Genomic DNA, 19,970 nt, shown 5'->3' on the forward strand with positions numbered 1-19,970 from the left:
CATGTGGCTGGCATAACTGCATGTAGCGCCATTTACCTTCCCACTGTCTATTGATCTACTCATATTTGTATATTTTCAAACTGCAAAAGCTGGTGCTAACAGCAGGAGCTCACCCTGTTCCCCAGATCTGAACCGCTGACCAAAAGGTCAGCAAGTTCAGCAGCTCATTGCTTTAACCCGGAGAATGAGATGGAGAATGACCCAGGAACGGCCAAGACGATGAAACGGATGAGGATTGGAATGAGAGGATATCGCTCTTTTAAAATTGTTATTGCACTTTTTTGTCTAAATGCACTTAATTGTTTTTGCTTTTTGAATGTATGTATTGATGGCATCGAATTGTGCCGATATGTAGACCGCCCTGAGTCGCCTTCGGGCTGATATGGGCAGGATATAAATAATTAAATAAATAACCCACTGTGCACTGGGTTGTATAGCATTGTAAAAATGCAACAAATTTATTTGAACAGTGGACACCCTGATTAATTGCACATGCTTATGCTCAGAATGATTTTGTTGTTGTTGGCGGTGGTGGTGGTACACCAACAAAATATTCATGTATGGTCACCATGTATTTCTATGCACAGCATTTCAATGTACTGTCAAAGGCTTTCATAGCTGGAATCACTGGGTTGTTGTAGGTTTTTCAGGCTATATGGCCATGTTCTAGAAGCATTCTCTCCTGACATTTTGCCTGCATCCATGGCAAGCATCCTCAGAGGTTGTGAAGTCTGGGACAAAACATCAGGAGAGAATGCTTCTAGAACATGGCCACATAACCAAAAAAAACCTACAGCAACCTACAGCATTTCATTTTTGATTCATTCCAACATAGATGTCCAGCAGATGAAGAGATACTTCAAGTGAAGCTCAACTGTCAATAGTGAAACCCACAGACGAGATGCAAACCCACATCTTTTGGAAACCAGGAATCCATGGCCAACAGATGTATAATTTTTGAATGCTTTATAGCATTTGATAAAGATATCAAATAATTGCTTGCATACAGAATTGTAACTGATGATGTTGAAAAACTAGGGACCTCATAAGAAAATAAATAAAAGACTTTATTATTAATTGCTTTCCTTTCGAACAGTGTTTCTCAAATTCTCCTCTTCTGGATGTTTTGGACTTCAGCTCTCACAATTCCCAAGATTTGGTAAGCTGGCTGTGATTTCTGGGAACTGGAGTCCAAAACACCTGCAGGAGTACAGTTTGAAGAACACTGCTTTAGAAGATCCTTTAGATTGCTCTTGTAGTTATGGATCGTGCCTTTGACAAGAAAATGAATGTGGAAACAGATACCAATAGTCATGGAGTCAGTACTAAGTAGGAGAGAAGAACAGAGAAGTAAATAATGAGAATGTAACCTATTAACAGGTACATTATGAACTATAGTAGCCTAGAATTCACTTTAATGATAACAATCATACTCATGGAAGATATTTTAATATGGTAATATTCCCCTATTTTTTTTATTGGCTGTGAACACTCATACTGGAGTGCAAAAAGTCTAGCCATGATGTAATGTGATGCAGATGCAAATAGGGATGACTGTTCTATTCCTTCTCATAAGGAAATGTATAAATTTCTAGCTGCTGTTAGGTTGGGGTTCTGCTAGCCTTGGGAAATATCACTTTGCTCTTTTCTTCTGTGCAGAGAATTAGATCTCCACTCTGATGTATATTTCATTGGGATGAGCTTGCTGGGCCAAAAAACCACAGGTGATATTCAGCATCAAAAGGGGCAGCTTCCCTAAAGTTTGTGATCTATCAGAAAAATTGTAGCAGACATAGAAATAAAATGAGAAAATGTCAAAAATATAGGGATAGAATGGTACCAAAAAGTCCCTGAAAGTTTGAACGTCTCTCTCCCCATATGTGTGTGTGTGTGTGTGTGTGTGTGCTTGTCTGTCTGTACCACAAAGGCTATTGCTAGATGAAGTGACTGTCTGTGATGTCACTGGACTGGCTGTTGCTAGATCAAGTGGACCTCCATAATGTCACTGGAAAAGAAAACTAGCATGCATTTGAGGGAAAGGGAGGAAGGAAGGAACCAGGAAGAGAGCCTTGGAAACATGACTAAATTGGCCCTCTCAGAGCAGGAGATGGGAGGAAGGGAGGGAAGAGAGAAAGAATACAAAGGAAAAAAAGGGGAAAAAAGAAAAGGAAGGGGAAGGGGAAGGAAGGAAAAGGAAAAGGAGAGAAGGAAGGAACAGAAATGAAAGTGGAAGAGGTACGAAGAGAGGGAAGGAAAGAAAGATACAGAAGAGATGAAAGCAAAGGAGCAGCAGGGTCTTTGACACGTGTGAATACAGGGTATATACTAATATAGATAGATAGATAGATAGATAGATAGATAGATAGACAGACAGACAGACAGACAGACAGACAGACAGACAGAAATGGGGGGATTCTAGAATTGGAGTTGAGTTAGAGTTGCACTGGTTAATTGGAGTTGCACTGGAGAACACATGTTTGGGCATTTGTAGGTCCTCCAATGGATAGTTTCTCTCAGATTAAAAATGTGTGTTATTCACAATGTTCCCACTTTCACAGGAGTCCTGCGCCCCTCACCCCTGTGAAATGAAACCCTTGTGAAAATGAAACATCTACAGGCTGTGTTTGAGGCATTAGCAGTGGTCCTTACTGTAAAGGACCTGCTATCCCATGAAAAAGGGGGTCCAACGCAAATGCTCAAGGTATTGTTTATATGTTTTATATTTCAAGATGTGCACATTCCTTAGGTACAGAAATTAAAAACAGAGAAGATGGGATGACAGGCTTTTAGACTCAAAGTATATGTCTTAGTTCACAACGAATCATGAACTTCACTTTTCATGTGGCAAAAAACAGAATATGGGGTACGACTGAGAAGTTGTGGGATTCAGCCTCTGTAAGAATTGTAACCTACACAGGCAGCACAGGAACCAGCTGGAAGCTAGACAGTGGCCACAAAGATCCACTGACTGCAGATCAATCTAATTCAAAGAATATATTGTTGTTACATTTTATATCTCAAGATTTACCCATTCTTTTGGTACAGAGATCAATAGAGAGAAGAGAACATGACAGTCTTTCAGGCTCAAAGCATATGTCTTGGTCTGAAGTGAATCACAAGTTTCCTCCTTCTCTACACAGAGTATTCAGCAGAAAACAGATTATGGGGTCTCCACGAAAGAGCTGTGGGATTCAGCAAGTGTAAGAGATGAATGGCTGTAGACAATGAGCCCTTTGGGTCAGCGTGGGATGACAGAGAACTGGTACAAGGGTGGGACAGTGACTAAGCCGCTTTCCAGAGGAGTGAGGTCAATGTCTTCAGGGGGGATAATGGGCTTCAGGAGGAAGTTCTGCAGGATGGTGGTGAAGAAGAGGAAGAGCTCCATGCGAGCCAAGGATTCACCCAGACAGATCCGCTTCCCTGCAAGCAAAATAAATAAATAAATAAATAAAAAATAAAAAAATAAAAAAGCAGAATCATCAGGAGGAAAGGACATAAACAGCTTATTTTGAGATTTCTTCTGCTGAAGCTTTTGATGAGGCCTTTGCTATATAGACACCCTGACTCACTAGTAAAAACCTAAGGGTTTTTCGATGGATTTTCTTTCATAATGAGCAATTGCACCTCAAGCAAGTTTTTGCTCATGTCTTCACTTTTTTTCTGGGTCTTTTCTGGCCATGCCTAACTGTCCAAAGATTATTTGCAAATTCATAACTCTTGATACTGGGATTTAATACTACATCTAAACTCTAGATTTTATAACTTCTGTAATTAGTACCACACTGTGGTTGCCTTCAAGCAGCACCTCCTAAAAACTTCTCAGTGGATTATAAGGTATTAGAAAACACTAGAAAAACAATTTTGTGTTCAGTAACCTTGGTGAGATCAATCCTGAATTTTTGAAATCTTGACAATTTTGTTTTTTCTGCACAAACTTTTTCTGCACAAAGAATTTCAGGGCAAAAAATAATATCACTGCTGGAAACAATTATTTTCTGGAGAGAAAAATGCTTTTTTTGCCAAATATGTTTTCATCTGCACTATTTTCTGTGCCAGGAACTACTACGGAAAATACTGTTTACTGTATGAAAACATGTGAAAAGTAGTATAGAGAAGTCCTAAACTGCAATTAGTATTTAAAAACTGCACAATTGTTAAAGATTTAATTTTTAAATTGGAAAGAAAAAACCCTTCAATTATTTGTTACTTTCTTTAAGAAAGAAATTAACAAATAATTACATCTCAGTTATTGATACTGTCAGTGAAAGCTGGGAAGACTCGAGAATGCTTAGAAACTACTTAGAAACAGTATAAATACTCAAGGTACAAAAATAACAATGTAAAGATCTTCATAATATAAAACCTTTGGTTCGGCTGTGTGCAGTAGGTGAGTACTACAGGAAGATAGGCTGCTTTTTGTGAGAGATCAAGGACACTCATGATCATAGGAATAGGAGCTCCTGGCATCACAGTGGGTTAAACCCCTATGCTGGCAGGACTGAAGACCAACAGGTCACAGGTTCAAACCTGGGGAGAGCGCTGATGAGCTCCCTCTATCAGCTCCAGCTCCTCATGCGGGGACATTAGAGAAGCCTCCCACAAGGATGTTAAAACATCACAACATCCGGGTGTCCCCTGAGGAACGTCCTTGCAGACAGCCAGTTCTCTCACACCAGAAGCGACTTGCAGTTTCTCAAGTTGCTTCTGACACAACCAAAATAAAATAAAATAAAATAAATCATAGGAATAAAAGCCAGACATGTGGAGAAACACCAAACATGTTGGAGTTCTGCTTCTCATTTGCAAAATGTGGGAAAGGACTGTACCTGAGGAAAATGGGACAAAGGCATCGTTCTTCTTGAAACGCCCATTCTCATCCAGGAAATTCTCTGGGTCGAAAGCAAAGGGTCTTTTAAACATTTTTGGGTCATGAAGGACACTGCTGAGAACAGGGTAGATTTCTGTCCCCTGCGGAAAATATAAATAGGGTTGTGGTGGGAAATTCAAAGTTACAGGAATGGCATCAGGACATTTTAGAGCACAGTCTGGTCTGTCACCCATTGGTTGCCCATGAATACTATTTAAACGTTCAGTGTAATCAATCAACAACATTTACCTTCTCTTTCTTGCAATCACAGTCTTTTGTACTTTAGTGGTGACATAGCTTGTGAATTCAGTACAACTTATGTGATCCAGATTTGGTAGACAAGTTTGAACTCTGAAACATATCTTACCAGTTCTCCTCTGAAACATGTCTTACCAGAAAGAGCATCATTCTGGGCAGCTAAATCAGGAAATCCCAATTGGATGGTCCCCCATGAGGGTCTGCCTTCAGGGGAAAACCAAGAGTGGTCAACTTGGAAGTCCCTGAACACACTTGGAGTGGGCAGATTAAAAGACAACCTGGCAAAATTGAACCATCTAAAAGAATCCTCCACCTTGTGCAACTGTGGAGTAGAACAAACAGGTCCACACCTGTATGCTTGTCCACAATGCCCTGCTTCATGTACAGAGGAGGAATTGTTTAAAGCTACAGACAATGTAGTTGCTGTTGCTGTTGCTCAGTTTTGATCAAAAATTATTTAGACACTTGTGCTCCTCATATTTTGATCAGTTTTATACTTATGCAATGTTTTTGAGATGAAATCAATCAATCATTGGCTCAGCAAGTAGGATGGCTGATGTTGAAATCCAGGACACATGTGTAGTTGCGAACTTTGTTATTAGCTGCAACCAATAAATAACCTTTTGTTATCCAAAATGTTCTCTGTGTATCATTGTGAATGGTGCCTACAATGCTCACACAACATCCAGAACTAGACAATGTCTGTGCTGGTACGGCTGTACCAGGAGCTTCAATTTCCTTTTCTTCCTTTGAGTGTTTGCCTGTATTCCAATGTTCCATCCATTTTGCAATAAGGTGGCTTCCATTGGTTTGTAATTATAGGGCCAATGACCCATCAATCATCATTAGGTTCTTTAGTTCCGCCCCTTTCCCCAAGGTTCAGGAGGGAAAGGGGGCCATTTTGGTTCAGTCTTACAGTTGAAAGCTTAGCTACAGGACGTGAATCAGCTCCACCTGTAGAGAAGCTTCGTTTCTTATGAAATTCTGGGGGGAAACGGTCCCAAATCTCTGGCTGGGGAATTTACAGCCTCAAAGCTTTAAGGAAAAGCCTTTAAAGGAAACAGTTTACAGTGCAACCCTTGTTGGGGTTAAAGAAACAAACCTACAACATTTGTGGAGAAAATCCAACGGACTCCAGCTGGAGAATCTACAAAGCCTTGGCTGGTAGGTCTACTTGGGTCTACTTGGGACCCAAGAAGCAGTTTGGAGCCAGGAGTAGGGCCCACACCAGCAAAGTTTAGAAAGTAGATAGCCCAAGGAGGGGTTAAAAAGAGTTTTCCTCTTAAAGAAAAGAAAGAGTTCACAAAGCCAGTTGCCTGTCCTTTGTGGACAAGATTAAGAAAGCCAGCAGTTGATTCAAAGCCTTGAAGTATTTGTTTGACTTGTTGAAGATCTGAGAAGTATTTGATTGTTTGTTGAAGACCTAAGCAATAATAAAGGACCTTGTTAAACTTTTCAAGTTTCTAAAGGCTTTGTATAGGAAAATCCTTAGGGCCTCTTAGCTGAAGCACCCCGGAGTCCCGCTGGGCACAAAGAGCACATTCTGTTCAAAAGCCAATTGCTATAGGCCCAGTGCATGACAGCACAATGTCCATAGGCATTTCCAAATATACTTAGGGATGGCTTTGGGAGAAATGAAGCATTTAATAAAAAATATATCAGCGTTTCAGAACAGCATATGGCTAAGGGTTACTTGCAATCCTTAATGCTTATACCTTAGGGATGAGGTATCCTCTGAATTCAGTGTCACGGATAACCCTGTGGGCCAAATCCATGGGAACGAGATCACTGCATCTCTGTATTTCGTGGATGACAGCATCCATGTATGGCATCTGGCTCCGGTCTTCAATGTTTGGGACACGATTGTTGCCAATCACTTTATCAATTTCTTCATGCACTTTTGCTGTCAAAAATATGGTAGCTGTGAATTAATCTCCAGATTAAGAATTCTGAATGGGAGCTCAGTTTCTAATGTTTATATAACCAAATGGAACATCTGTTTTCAGAGATAGCCAACCTCTGAATACCAGTTTTGGGAAGAATCCTGAAATTTTATGTGAGGGCCTTTGCCCTAAATGTTGAGGGGATAGTCAACTAGTTTTCCCCTTGTCATTGCCAACCCACCATTCCATACCTTGAACCTCAGGATGTTTCATTAGATACAGAAACCCATATCTTATGGTGGAGCTGACTGTCTCTGTTCCAGCGACAAACAGGTTCTGGATAGTGAGCTCTAAGTTCCTTTCATTAAATTCACTTGCTGGCTTGTTTTTTTCCTGAAATAGGAAAGAACAAAACATTGTGAGAACACTCCAGGAAGGCCCTTGATAGCAAGACTGGGAAAGTGTGTTCTGTTTTGAGGGTGAAAGGAGACTGGGCAAGTTACATATTTCCTTCCCAGTCACTCAAATCCTAGAATTCCAGAGCTGGAAGGTATCCTAACATCCATCTAGCCCACCAACCCTTTACTACAGAAGAATATGCAACTAAAGCATATTTAAAAGATGCCAATCCAACCACTTTTAAAAGAAGAATCTACCACTCTTCCAGGTAGCCCGTTCTACTGTGGAATAGTTCTTATGGGGAAGAAGTTCTTCTTAATGTTTTGATAGAATCTCTTTAAGATGAGAACCAGAATGTAGTTCCATTTCATTTTGTACTTGAAATGCAAACTAGGAATGATATTGGCTGTTAGCAGCAGTTCCAGACATTGCAAAATGACCAGTCTTGATTAAAACTATTGCCCTTTTCTCTTTGCATACAATATTATGGATATGATCATAATGCATTTTGATTTCCTGGCCTAATGTTCCTTATCAAAGCCACACCCAGCAGTATAAATGGCAGAGTTCTGAGAAATGTATTGGGATCATCTTCTGTCTTGATCAGTATGAAACCACTGGTGGCCCCAGAGCGAGGTAGGAATCTTGATGCCTTACAAGTGTTTGGAACTAAAACGCCTAAACTCATAGACATGTGTCAGGGAAAAGAAAAGAATTGTAATTTGGATGACATCAAGTTGCCTGGAGTTAGGAGATCTTCAAGTCATTAAAATTTTATTACGGTCCAGAGAACCAAGCTGCTCAATGACAAAAGGTGCACAACTGCAAACAGACCAACAAACCGATAAGAGCAACTGAACACAGGATGGCGTGCAATGCAGGATGACACAAACAAGGGCAAGAACACTACAAATAGATACCAGTCATGTTTCAGCCGGAGTCCAACACGGGAAGTTGTCTTATCTTGTCTTAACCTGGTTACCTCAGAGAGAAACTTGTCAACAGCCAAGGGCACATGGGGGAAATTGTCACCTAGTAAAAACTTTACCGGGAATTGGCTTGAATTACTAGGTAAGTTTCTCGGCAGTGGTTTAATAACATGTAGCCAAGCCTGCTTATAAAATCTGCAGGACAATAAGGTGTGATACATACATTCAACATCCTGGTTATTAGACAGACAAAGTCTTGCCCATGGGACTCCTGCAAATCTACCTCAAAGCACTTCAATTAGGAACACATTGCGCCTTGCCTTAGAGAATACACAGTGATATTTGGCCACAGTCAAGTTCATAAGATAATTTGCTTCTTGGAAAGGCCTAGCATAGTGTATACTCAGGGCACTTGGGGAACAAGAAACACATGAGCGAGAATGCGGCTCATAGAAGGCAATGGATTTAAGTGCCATGTCAAATGGATTTAAGTGCCATGTCAAAACTCAGATTAGATAAAAGGGATGAAGAAAGGTCAATAGAAGAGGCTTTTTAAAGAGTTAAGCTTGAATCAGTTGCTAGTGTAATAATCCTGGGCTAGATGATGAATCAGACCTGAGCCCAGTCTGAAAACACTGATCAATATTTAAGGGCCCACCACCGAGCTCTTGTTGACAGGGGAATTGCCCCAGATTCTTCACGTCCTTTATGAAACACCCAAATACCTTTTCCATCTGCGTGAGGAAGCAATCGATGAAGTCCCGTTGGAAGTCAGAGTCAAAGTTCTCTCTGTTCTTCTTCACTTTCTTGGCAACAAAGAGCCTCAAATTTTCCAGGCTATCATAGACTTTGGCGGGGGGTCCTAGGAAATACTTCAGAAAGCTCACGTACATGTCATAGAACTACATGAGAAAACAAAACATGCTGAGTTGATGATCTGCCATATTACTCCCTGGCACCAGCATCATTTTCCTAGTTTTGCCTAGGACAATTTCTAGATAAGCTATGTATGCCTAGAAACATCTTTGAAGATCTGTCATATTACTCCCTGGAATCAGTAGCGTTTTCCTAGTTTTGCCCAGGAGAATTCCTACGTGAGCTAAGTACAATCAGAAACTTCTTTAGGTGGCATTCTGTTTCAGACTACTGTCCATGGAAGTGCTACATCTCATGCTCAAATCCCTTTTTGTATGGCAGGCAGAAAGCTATTTCCTTGCTTTAGTGCTTCACTCACTAAATTCCCACTGTCTGCTCCTGGGAAAGACTAATGTGCATTTGGAATTGCACTGTCTTCTCCTTTCAAGTAAACTAATGCTTCTCCATTATCTGAATCCCACTTCCCATCAATAAGGGACAGCTGCAAGAATCCCTTTCCAGGATTTTCCAGCTCTGTTTTTTAAATGAATATCTCATTGTGTCTCAACCAATTCAACATAGATGTGCAGCCAAAAGATGAAGTTTCTGGACTATAACAACTATTTTCAAAGTAGGTACCACACAATGAAAAAGAAAACAACATTTCAAAAACCAGAAAGATATTTTTTTCTCTCCAAATTTTGTTACATAGTATTATCCATGACTTTGATTTAAAATATTATCTTTAGGAATCTCTAGGTCCTCCAATGTAACTCTAGCATACCAGATCCATATGATATTTACGTGAATTTGGCTGATTGATCAATGTATCTGCATATAACATCATATTAGAAGACCTAAAGATTCCAAGACAGGCATTTTTCAGGTGCCCCAACCCAGAGAATGTGGAGGACTGGTGTTTTTAGGAGTTCTAAAGATCTTGGCTGCATATAAGAAAAAGGCAAATAAAATAAAGATTGCAGATACATTTATTTATTTATTTATTTATTCATTATATGCATACATAAATATTAAAAACATTTGTCTCAATATTAAAATACACTGTTTAAAACCATCTTGATAATCTGCGTCTAATCTAATTGGCCTGGTAAGGTATCACTGCTTGTCCAGTTTTGTTGGATTCGTTTCGATCTGTTCAACTCGACGAGGTCATCAGGGTTCTGGGAGAGGCGAGGCCCACCACATGCATCCTAGACCCCTGCCCTTCCTGGCTGGTAAAAGAAGCCAGAGGGGGTTTGGCAGAGTGGGTAAAGGTGGTGGTTAATGCCTCCCTTCGGGAAGGCAAGATTCCAGCCAGCTTAAAACAAGCTGTCATCAAACCGCTGTTGAAAAAACCATCACTAGACCCCACTCAATTCGTCAACTTTCGGCCAGTCTCCAATCTCCCCTACTTGGGCAAAGTCCTGGAACGTGTGGTGGCCTCGCAACTCCAGGAATTCCTGGTGGACACGGACTATCTAGATCCGTCACAGTCTGGCTTTAGGCCGGGACATGGTACTGAGACAGCCTTGGTCGCCTTAGTTGATGATCTGCGCCGGGAACTGGACAGGGGGAGTGTGTCCCTGTTAGTTCTGCTGGACCTCTCTTCGGCCTTCGATACCGTCGACCACGGTATCCTTCTGGGACGCCTCGTGGGAATGGGTCTCGGGGGTACTGCCTTGCAGTGGCTCCGGTCCTTTCTCGAGGGTCGCTCCCAGAAGGTGTCACTAGGGGACTCCTGCTCGACTCCTCAGCCATTGTACTGTGGAGTCCCGCAGGGCTCAATACTGTCCCCTATGTTGTTTAACATATACATGAAGCCGTTGGGAGAGATCATCCGGAGTTTTGGGGTGCGATGTCATCTGTACGCAGATGATGTCCAACTCTATCACTCATTTCCACCTGCCACTAAGGAGGCTGTTCAGGTCATGAACCGGTGCTTGGCCGCTGTCACGGACTGGATGAGGGACAACAGATTGAAACTAAATCCAGACAAGACAGAGGTACTCCTGGTCAGTCGTAAGACCGAACAGGGTACGGGGTTACAGCCTGTGTTGGACGGGGTCACACTCCCCCTAAAAGCACAGGTACGCAGTCTGGGAGTTCTCCTGGATTCATCGCTGAGCCTGGAACCCCAGGTTTCAGCGGTGGTCAGGGGAGCATTCGCACAATTAAAACTTGTGCGCCAGCTGCGTCCGTACCTTGGGAGGGCTGACTTGGCCACGGTAGTACACGCTTTGGTTACATCCCGCTTAGATTACTGCAACGCTCTCTACGTGGGGTTGCCTCTGAAGACTGCCCGGAAGCTGCAGCAAGTACAACGCGCGGCAGCCAGATTACTAACGGGTGCGGGATACAGGGAGCACACCACTCCACTGTTACTCGAACTCCACTGGCTGCCGATTAGCTTCCGAGCACAATTCAAAGTGCTGGTGTTAACCTATAAAGCCCTAAACGACTCCGGCCCTGTTTACCTCTCCGAACGTATTCTCCCCTACGAACCATCAAGACCACTAAGATCGTCTGGAGGGGCCCTGCTCTCGGTCCCTCCGCCTGCACAAGCACGGCTGGTGGGGACGAGGGACAGGGCCTTCTCGATGGTGGCCCCTCGACTTTGGAACTCCCTGCCATTAGAGATTAGAACTGCCCCCTCCCTCATGACGTTCAGGAAACTAACAAAGACCTGGTTGTGGAACGTGGCATTTGACAACTGATTTAATTCTTTGCCCACATGAAAGGAGGATGATGAATGTGATTGTGATGGTGTTGGACGATTTGGCTCTTTTAACTAGGATGTTAATATTTTAATGTGTATGGTGCTGATATTTTAATCGTGTAATGAAGTGGCATTGTGTTGCTATTGTATATTTTTTGTATGTTAACACATGTTGTGAACCGGTCCGAATCCCTCTTTGAAGGTGAGAGGGTCGGTATATAAAACCTCGAAATAAATAAATAAATAAATAATATTGCATTGTCCCGAAAGCTTGGTTCCACAGCCAAGTTTTTACCATTCTTCAGAAGGACAGGAAGGAGGGGGCCAATCTGATCTCAGCAGGAGGGGAGTTCCATAGCTGGGGGGCAATCACCAAGAAGGCTCTGTCTCTTGTCCCCACCAATCATGCCTGTGACAATGGTAGGATGGAGAGCAGGGCCTCCTTGGAGGATCTTAATCTCTGCCATGATTCATAAGGTGAGATGCATTCGGAATTGTGCCTGGTAGCAAACTGGCAGCCAGTGGAGCTGGCGTAACATAGGAGTTATATGCTCCCTGTGTGCCACCCTAGTTATTAACCTGGGTGCCTATCGTTGGAGTATTTGAAGCTTCTGAGCAGTCTTCAACTACAAGTCCATGTAGAGTGCATTGCAGTAGTCTATCCTGGATGTAATGAGATCGTGGACCGCTATGGCCAAGTCTGGCTTCCCAAGATACGAGCACAACTGGCGCACAAGTTTTAACTGTGCGAAAGCTCCCCTGGCCACTGCCGTAACCTGGGATTCCAGGCTCAGTGATGAGTCCAGGAGAACTCCCAAGCTGCAAACCTGTCCCTTCAAGGGGAGTGTAACCCCGTCCAGCATTTGATCAATCAGTCAAATGCATGAACAGAATATACAAGAATATATGCTAGTATTATGGCTAGCTCAACATTTCTGAGGTGGAAATATTTCCTTTAGACACTACAGGTGGCATCAAGATCCTCCTTCATTGATGTAATAGTCAGAAGAAGAGGTATGGGTTACCTGAGCCCAGCTTGAGCTTGACTCCCGGAACAAGGTGTTAATCATCTCCATGAGGGACCGGAATTCCTTGTCCTCATAGTCAAAGCGATCCCCAAAAACAATGGAGCAAATGATGTTGGAGACAGCCTGGCTGAGGAAGTAGGTGATTCTACATGTTTCATTTAGTGCTATATTCAACTGCTTCACATGGGTAGACTTGTGCCAACAGGGTAAGCATACTCAGCAGTTGAATAAGACAAGGTTCTTATTAATTTTGGCTCTGCACCCCATGTGCTGCCAGTAAGTTTCCTCAGTATGTTATTGCATGCAGCTACTTTGTGCTTGGTGTTCATGCAGTGTTTCCTAAAGGTTAGTGTTCGGTCCAAGGTGACGCCAAGATATTTAGAATGGGGACAGTGTTCAAGCTCTTAGCCTTCCCAGGTAACTTACAATTTCCTGTTGGCTTCATGGTTACGTAGGTGGAAAGCACACACTTGTGTCTTGGCAAGGTTAGGCTCCAGGTGCTTATCTTTGCAGTAGCTGGAGAGATCTTCCAAGGCATTAGTAAGTTGGTGTTTGACAGTTTCAAAGTCTTTTGCTTTTTTTGTTAGGCCAAGGTTATCAGCATATATGTGAGTGGTGGCTGTGCTGATCATTAGTCTTTACTAATGATCAACACAGCCACCACTCACATATATGCTGATAACATCTTTATGCTAAGCAAGGTCGGTGCCTCTATAAAGGTGTATCTGCTCTTCAACAGGATAGGTCACTGACTAATAATGCTCACAAGGCACAATAAAGAAGAATGCAGAGCCCTCCCCATTTTTGGAGAGAACTTTTGCAAATTTGATTACACTATGTAATGCAATTTTTGTTCCTACATAATAAATGCCATATTCTAATTGGTTCAAACATAAAACATGGAAAAGGTTTATTAAACTGCAGCATGTTTTGCAATAGTTTTTCAATGAATATCTCATTGAGTGTCAACCAATTCAACATAGATGTGCAGCCACAAAGGCAAAGTTTCTGTAGGGTAACAACTACTTTCAAAGTACGTACCACACAATTAAAAAGCAAATCACATTTTAAAAACCAGGATTTTTTTTCAAATATTGTTACATAGTATTATCTATTGCTTTGATTTAAAATGTTTTCTTTAGGAATCTCTAGGTCCTCCAGTGTAATTTCAACATGCCAGATCCATATAATCTTTATGTGTCTTTGACTCATTGATCAATGTATCTGCATGTAACATCAAACTTGTAAAACCTATAGATTCCAAGAGAGGCATTCTCTCAGTTGCCCCAACCCAGAGAATATGGAGGATCATGTATTTAGGAATTCTGAAGATCTTAGCTGCATATAAGAAAAAGGCAAATAAACCAATGATTGCAGATATATTGATCAATCAGTCAAATGCATGTAAGGAACATACAAGTTTCCTATGGTAGTATTATAGCTCAACATTTCTGTGGTGGAAATATTTCCTTTAGGTACTAGCAGGTGGCACCAAGATATTCCTTCATTGATAATAATAGACAGAAGAAGAGGTATGGGTTACCTGAGCCCAGCTTGAGCTCATCTCCCGGAACAAGACATTAATCATCTCCATGAGGGACCGGAATTCCTTGTCCTCGTAGTCAAAACGGTCCCCAAAAACAATGGAGCAAATGACGTTGGAGACAGCCTGGCTGAGGAAGTAGGTGGGGTCAAAGGGCTTCTCTGAAGTACAAGGACAGAGAGTAAAGAAGGGTTTCCTAGAAAAAGTCTCATACAACTTGATATTTGAAATGAATGTGCCTTGTAGTCCAATATATCTGGAAGGTTGGCATCAGGATAAGGAAAGTTGGGTTAGACCAGTGGTTCTCAACCTGGGGTCCCCAGATGTTTTTGGTCTTCAACTTCCAGAAATCCTAACAGCTGGTAAACTGGCTGGGATTTCTGGGAGTTGTAGACCAGAAACATCTGGGGACCCCAGGTTGAGAACCACTGGGCTAGACAATATCTTGCAAGACATGTGGAACCATGGAACGGTTGTCATGGGTTTCATGACTCCCATGGCTTACTTAGCAAACCTGGAGGTGCCTAAACACCGAAGAGCTTTCACATTGGCAAGATGCCATGCCCTTCCATCGGCAGTACTGGAGGGGAGAGACCGGAAGACCCCTGCCCAGGAGAGACTTTGCCCGTGTGAGTCTGGCTACATTGAAACAACTGAACATGTGCTCCTCCAATGTGTATTCTATAGAGACATTAGAGCTAATTTCATCACTCCATGGCTTTTAAAACATCCAGGGCGCACTGAAAGATATTACATCTCCCGGTTGCTCTCGGACTCTTGCTCTGTGACAACCTACAGTGTTGCCAAGTTCTGTGCAGCAGCAATTAACATTAGAAGGCTGATGACCGACTCCACCAGGCAACTTCCTGCCGGGAATATAGTTAGAATGATTTGTAATAACTGAAATGCTGTACATGCTCCCCTCTCATCCCTTTTTAGAGCTTCCCAGTTGTCTGATATTTGTTATTAGCCGCCCCCCTGTTTTAGATTCATACATGAACTTTAAACTGTAAGTTTAGACTGCTTTTTAATCTGTCTCTTTTATAACATGTTTTTAATCTGCTTTTTATCTGACCTACTTGGGAACTGCGATTCCCTTCCTTGGGCACCTGTGCCCCATTTTATACTGTGCTGGTCAAAGACCGTAATAAATCATTGATTGATTGATTGATTGATTGATTGATGGAATGGTTGTCATGGGTTTCAATTCCAGCCCCTTCCCTAGTGGTGATAGTTTCACCAGTATCTAAGGATGCATCCACACCGGCACTAAAATCAAGTTCCAAGCCATCTCAAGGTCAGGTCGACCACAAAATGTACATCCTTGATGAGAACTGCAGTGTACTTCCAGATGGAAAGAACATATTAAAAAATCTCACTAGAAATTCCAGAGTAAGCCACAAAATCCACTGCAACTAATCCGTGTATATTCCATTCAGAACAGAAACCCAAGACCAAAATCCGTTTCATTTAGTCTGCCTGTTCTTTTTTCAAAATTCCTTCCCCGGCATCCACCCCAAATTTGGGCATCACCTTCAAAAATGATTTGTATGCACCATCCCTATGTATTCAACAGTGTGGGGAATATGTAAGGATAGTAAAGCCACTGCAAGCGATAGGGTTCTCTTCTCTTAACTATTAAGGTGATGCAGACTGATATTTTCCCTCTCCTTTAATAAGCTATCACCCAATACATTTCCATTAGGGCTGGGCGGTTTCGTTCGTTAATTTCGTAATTCGTTATTAATTCGTTATTTTTTTGATAACAAAGCGATATTGAATCATTCAGGAGCAACTAAAAAATGAAACGAATTTTTCCAATTCATTTCGTAATTGTTTCGTAATTGTTTCGTAATTGTTTCGTAATTGTTTCGTTATTATTTCCGCATGTCAGGTGCAAGTTTTAGGGTTATTGTTTGTTTTCTCAGTGAAAAAAATATAATTATCACACCAACAGTCAACAACAGAGGGAGAGGGAAGCTTCAGAAGTTCCCCCTGTCCCATTTGGAAGTTTTTTTAGCATATTGCGCGATCGCGTCCGCCATTAACGAATCGATTCATAATCGATTCGTTATTGTTTCGAAATTGTTTCGTAATTTCTGAAATTTCGTAAATATCGAACTTTTTAAAAGAAAAATTTCGGAATTCTTTTAAATAACAAAACACAAACCCCCCCTAAAAACGAATCGAATTTAGAAACAAATTTTTCCGTGGTTGGACAGCCCTAATTTCCATGGCTGAGCAAAGATTTGATGCTTGGCTTTCCACTGACTTACAATATCATAACTACAGTCATTAACATTTATTGTTTTTGCATTATTGCAGTAACTGAAATCCTTCTGTTAGAATTGCTGCTTTAACTTGCCCCACTTTAATAGGACAGGGCTGTATGTGTCCTTGTTCATCACTCAACTCACCCTTAGTCTTCCTGAATTCCTCCAGGAGGAACTGGACCTCTTCTTGGATCCGCTCTTCAATTGATTTTTTCCCCATTCCGAAATCCCTCAAGACGCCAATGGAGAATCGCCGAAGTTGCTTCCAACGCTCTCCTTCCGAAAAGACCACCCCTGCAAGAAAAAGGAAAGAAATGAAGAGGCCCATGAGAAGCAGCAGAAAATGGGGACCATGATAGCAAAGCTGATAGGAATAGCTTACCATGTCCTTCAAAGGACCGTTCCAGGGTAGGGTTGGTGGCCCTTCCACTGAATTCATCTGCCTTGTCTACCAGAGCCTCCTTCACGGCATCATGTCCACACAAGACCACAATGGGCTTTGTTCCAAAATAGACAGTGAACACGGGGCCATATCTTTCACTCAGCTGTGTGGGAATATATTATGTAAGGACAATCTTGTTATGAGGTTGGCAGATCTTTTGTAATGGTGTTCTTTGAAATCGTTCTGTCCAATAACTCAAGATCTCTTGTAATGACATTCTTTCAAATTGTTATATCTGGGGGGCTCAATTGTGCAAGAACAAGCAGGCTCTGAGTCCTCCAACAGAAGGGGACAGAGTGGAGGAGGTCTCTCTAGTTTATGATTAAATCATTCCAGAGGCTTCCCTGATTCATTTAAAAGGCTTTATGTTTGAACAGAGCAGGGGTCAAATGGTGTCCCTTAAATCTCTTGGTGCAAGGCATTGCCATCATTAAAATCCTCCCCAGGTATTTTTTTCCCCATTTAAAGTGGAAGAGACCTAAGTCCAAGCACACATCAATGAACAAATCTATAACAAAGATGCTCCTTTCCCTATATGTGTGTGTTTGTGTGCCTGCCTAGACCTACTTAAATATTTATTTATTTCCATCATTTCTACCCCATCCTTCTCAACCTCCAAAAGGGGTTCTTAGGACAGCTTATATTTTGTACAATTTGATGCCATTAAATATAACAAAGCAATATAGCAACAATGAAAACAATAAATAGAACATTAATTAAAACAATAAAAACAGTATTAACCGCCGTATCACCGTTCCAGTCAAATTCAATATCCAAAGCACTATTTATGCCTGCTGTCCAAATGCCAGAACCACGACTCCAATTTCTTCCTAAAAGACAGGAGGGATGAAGCTGATCTTACCTCGTTGGGAAGCAAGTTCCGCAGGTGGGGGGCTACAGCCGAGAAGGCCCTGTCTCTCATCTCCACCAGACATATTTGCGATGCTGGCGGGAGTGAGAGCAGGGTCTCCCTGGATGATCTTAAACTGCAAGGCAGGAGGTAGAGGGAGATGTGTTCAGACAAGTAAGCTGGGCCAGAACCGTAGAGCTTTAAAGGTCAAAACCAGCACTTTGAATTGTGTTCGGAAGTGCATCGGCAGCCCGTGGAGCTGACACAACAAGGGGGTGGTGTGCTCCCTGTACGTTGCTCCAGTTTGTAATATGACTGCAGCCCATTGGATCAGTTGAAGTTTCCGAACAGTCTTCAAAGGCGACCCCACGTAGACTAGAAGCCCAAGAAAACACTCTCATGAACATTAAAACAAATTGGCTTGTAAGCGATCCTGGATAAAGAAGATTGTTGCATCTGCATACTGTCGTTTCAAATGGATTTAGACTATACAGTCTACAAGCAAACAAAAGGATCATGGGGAGGAGAGGTGGTGCATGAAGATATCTCAGTTGGAAGAAGGTCTGGAAAATCCCCCCAAAATTAGAGAAAAGCTCATCATTACTTGGAAGGAATTGCAAGGAAACAAGGATTCCTGCAAGATCTATTGCAAAGGAAGGGTTGGAAGAGGTTTCAGGAGGCAGTCAGCACTTTGCAAATGTTGATTGCCTCCTCAGATTTGCCTCTATCCCAAATATGCCCCATTATGTTTCCAATTGACAGTCACCCACCTTGAGTAGAGATTTTAAGATTTCTGATGACTTGATCTGTAGGAAATTCCCAATCAGAGGCAAAGGAGTGGGTCCTGGAGGAAGCCTCACATTGTTCGATAATTTCCTCTTATATGATACAATGGCAAGGCAAGACAGGTAGAAGACAAGGAAAAAGGTGACTGCTCCGAATAGCTCCATGGTGGAGTTTGCACACCTTATGCTCCTTTACCCAGAATGTGTCCTGTCCGTGTATTTAAATTGGTCTGGATTGGACCCCGCCTTCTTTCTTACATAACCATGTTACACTCAGGTGTGGGATGATTATTCAAGATTAATAATTTATTTCCTAGTTAATTGTTTTTATCATCACAGAGGACATGTAGAATTTTACATTTCTTGAACCCTTGTAAGAAAATCATGCCTCGTAATTGAGATGACTAAATAACAACAAAACAATACAAATTGAGAGGGAAGAACAATGCTGTCTATGTACAAGTCAAAATATGTATGTATTTAGCGGTATTGCTTCTAAATGACTTGATGGATCTGGACCAAACTTGTTATGCAGACCCATTGTGACCCAACTTGAAAAACTGGTAGGATTTTGGAAGGACTGGATGATGGGAGTTGTATTGCAATCACATCCCGGGAGTCTTTGAATCCCACCAATAATGGATCTGGACTAAATCTGGCACATATACCCACGTTTACCAACTCAAAATACTGGCAAGGTTTAGAGCCCACCCACATCTGAAGAGTAATGTGAATCTCACAAATGATGGACCTGGATCAAAAATGGTACAAATACAATTACAAATGGAAGTGGAAATTTCTCTAACCATTGTATAGAGTTGTAAAAATGAAACATATTTATTTAAAAGGAGAAACTGGCTAAAGGTACTAGGGTGAATATTTGATGCAGCATGCATATGGTCAAAAGTAGGTGTCAGATAACAAATAGTTTTTTGTTGGTACAGCAACAAAATATTTCTGTGTGGTCACCATGTCTTTCCATGTTCAGCTATTCAGCTTGAAGGATTGTTGAATTATGCCATCATAGATGCCCGGCAGATGAAGATAAACTTTGAGTGAAGATCACAGCTTTTGTAAACTGTGTGGCCTTTGGATCACAAAAATGGAATCTAGAACATATGTGTTCCATCTGCAGCACCATG

At 41.8% G+C, this 19,970-nt stretch overlaps 1 protein-coding gene across 1 annotated transcript; it reads right to left on the minus strand.

Moving 5' to 3' along the window:
• Positions 1–2,908: 2,908 nt before the first annotated feature.
• Positions 2,909–19,015, minus strand: LOC137095052 (cytochrome P450 2G1-like). Its single transcript, XM_067461237.1, has 9 exons — positions 18,814–19,015; positions 17,134–17,296; positions 16,896–17,045; positions 14,479–14,639; positions 9,062–9,238; positions 7,260–7,401; positions 6,841–7,028; positions 4,827–4,968; positions 2,909–3,420 (listed from the first exon to the last, which is right to left on the minus strand). The coding sequence occupies exons 1-9, from the start codon at positions 18,991–18,993 to the stop codon at positions 3,239–3,241; spliced, it is 1,485 nt and encodes a 494-aa protein (XP_067317338.1). The 5' UTR covers positions 18,994–19,015; the 3' UTR covers positions 2,909–3,238.
• Between the last annotated feature and the right edge of the window lie 955 nt (positions 19,016–19,970).

The sequence above is a fragment of the Anolis sagrei genome, chromosome Y (genome assembly GCF_037176765.1).
Source record: "Anolis sagrei isolate rAnoSag1 chromosome Y, rAnoSag1.mat, whole genome shotgun sequence".
Taxonomy (NCBI): domain Eukaryota; kingdom Metazoa; phylum Chordata; class Lepidosauria; order Squamata; family Dactyloidae; genus Anolis; species Anolis sagrei.

Bases quoted from the DNA above. Each gene is read 5' to 3' on its own strand.
- LOC137095052 (XM_067461237.1), bottom strand. From the start codon at position 18,993: ATGGAGCTATTCGGAGCAGTCACCTTTTTCCTTGTCTTCTACCTGTCT. The intron at 7,402-9,061 runs GTATTTGGGTGT...TTCCTATTTCAG, and splicing joins TCCTCACGCAGATGGAAAAG to GAAAAAAACAAGCCAGCAAG. The intron at 7,029-7,259 runs GTATGGAATGGT...TATTTTTGACAG, and splicing joins GAAACATCCTGAGGTTCAAG to CAAAAGTGCATGAAGAAATT.